The sequence below is a fragment of the Colobus angolensis genome, unplaced genomic scaffold (genome assembly GCF_000951035.1).
Source record: "Colobus angolensis palliatus isolate OR3802 unplaced genomic scaffold, Cang.pa_1.0 Scaffold186, whole genome shotgun sequence".
Taxonomy (NCBI): Eukaryota; Metazoa; Chordata; class Mammalia; order Primates; family Cercopithecidae; genus Colobus; species Colobus angolensis.
The window spans coordinates 4112693-4114350 of record NW_012114999.1 but is presented as its reverse complement, the minus strand read 5'-3'; the positions used below and the strand labels follow the sequence as shown (position 1 = coordinate 4114350).

At 36.1% G+C, this 1658-nt stretch overlaps 1 protein-coding gene across 1 annotated transcript in view; it reads right to left on the bottom strand.

Moving 5' to 3' along the window:
• Positions 1-1658, bottom strand: part of LOC105510321 (transmembrane protein 56-like) — a gene marked incomplete at its 5' end in the record, with an annotated part of 46909 nt that overhangs the window by 41832 nt on the left and 3419 nt on the right. Inside the window, 1 exon segment of the mRNA XM_011940037.1 lies at positions 957-1093. Coding sequence (XP_011795427.1) covers positions 957-1093 — 137 coding nt within the window.

Below are 1658 nucleotides of genomic sequence, written 5' to 3'. Positions count from 1 at the left end.
GGGTGGATCACGAGGTCAGGAGATCGAGACCATCCTGGTCTACGCGGTGAAACCCCGTCTCTACTAAAAAATACAAAAAACTAGCCGGGCGAGATGGCGGGCGTCTGTAGTCCCAGCTACTCGGGAGGCTGAGGCAGGAGAATGGTGTAAACCCGGGAGCCGGAGCTTGCAGTGAGCCGAGATCGCGCCACTGCACTCCAGCCTGGGTGACAGAGTGAGACTGTGTCTCAAAAAAAAAGATAAATTTTATACTATAACAATAGAAGACAGACATACAAAAAAGCAACCATCTTTAGGAAAAAAAATTGCAGTTGCAATATATATCTTGAGTTCATTGGTATATTTATGTTGAAAACCAAATGATTCTAGAGAAACCTAACAAACATGCAAGGAATATAAAATTGCTAGTTTACAAATGTATACGTAGAAATTTTAGATATATAATTTAATATGCTTTACTGCCTGAGATCTGTTGGAAGAATCCTCTATTAACCTTGGTCTTTGAATTCTGATAAAGTCTGAGCAAGATTTCTCCACTGCTCCAAACTACTTAAATGTAATTATGGATGTATATGTAATTGCACATGGAATTAAACGGAAAAGAAATATTTTCACTGGCTCATACCCTTTGCTGTTAAATCATAAATGCATCTAGAAATACAGACAAATATCTATAGCTACACAGTCCTGAAGGTTTTAAATGGAAATTCAAAGAATTAAGAATTAGGAATTAAGATTCTCAAAATCTATGAATACAAACAGACACACCAACACAGACACACAAAAAGTTATTATTTTAGTTAATACACAAGACAGCATATCACAAAAGCAATCCCTGAATGCATCTGGAGATGGTCTTTAAAAACTAAGAATTGTATGTTTAATTTATGTTCACCCTTACATCACTATTCCCAATCTTGTCTACTAGTTAGGCCACAGAAAATCCTGGAACTCACCAGTACAAGGTAGTATGCATACAGGGACGCACAATGATGTATTATAAAAAATTTGTCACCAATCACTTTCCAATACAAAATCATAATGGACAAATCTGTAAGAAAGACAAGTGAGTAAGGTATTAGATAAGAAGACAGTTGCACTGTTTTTTTAAGTGTATTGAACTCTTTCTCCTGCCAACTCATCACTGTCCACTCTGAGCCCACAGCACTTTGTTCATCCCTCAGTTAGTCTGATTATCTACTTTACCATAAAATCTCTGCTCCTATATGCCTTTCTCACCCACTCTCCTGTGGCTCCTCTAAGATAAGGGCCAGGTTATGAGCATCTTTATACCCTCAGAATCTAGCACAAGGCCTGGCATATAGGTTGGTGCAGAAGTAACTGTGATTTTTGCCATTATTTTTAATCACAAAAACTGCAATTACTTTTGTACCAACCTAATCATATGTAATATAATACTTGTTGAAAGCATAAATGAATAACTTGTTTCCAGAGTTAAAATAAACAAAAAATATTATTGAATAGAAATAACTTTAAATAAGCTTAAGTGACTGATTCTTGTCACTACAATAATTCGAACAGAGATAAGATGGTCATAGGGAAGGTTCAAAATGACCAACTCATTTATAAAACAAATTGTACAAAAAATATTTTAAAAATAAAAAAGAGGCCAGGCGCAGTGGCTCACGCCTGTAATC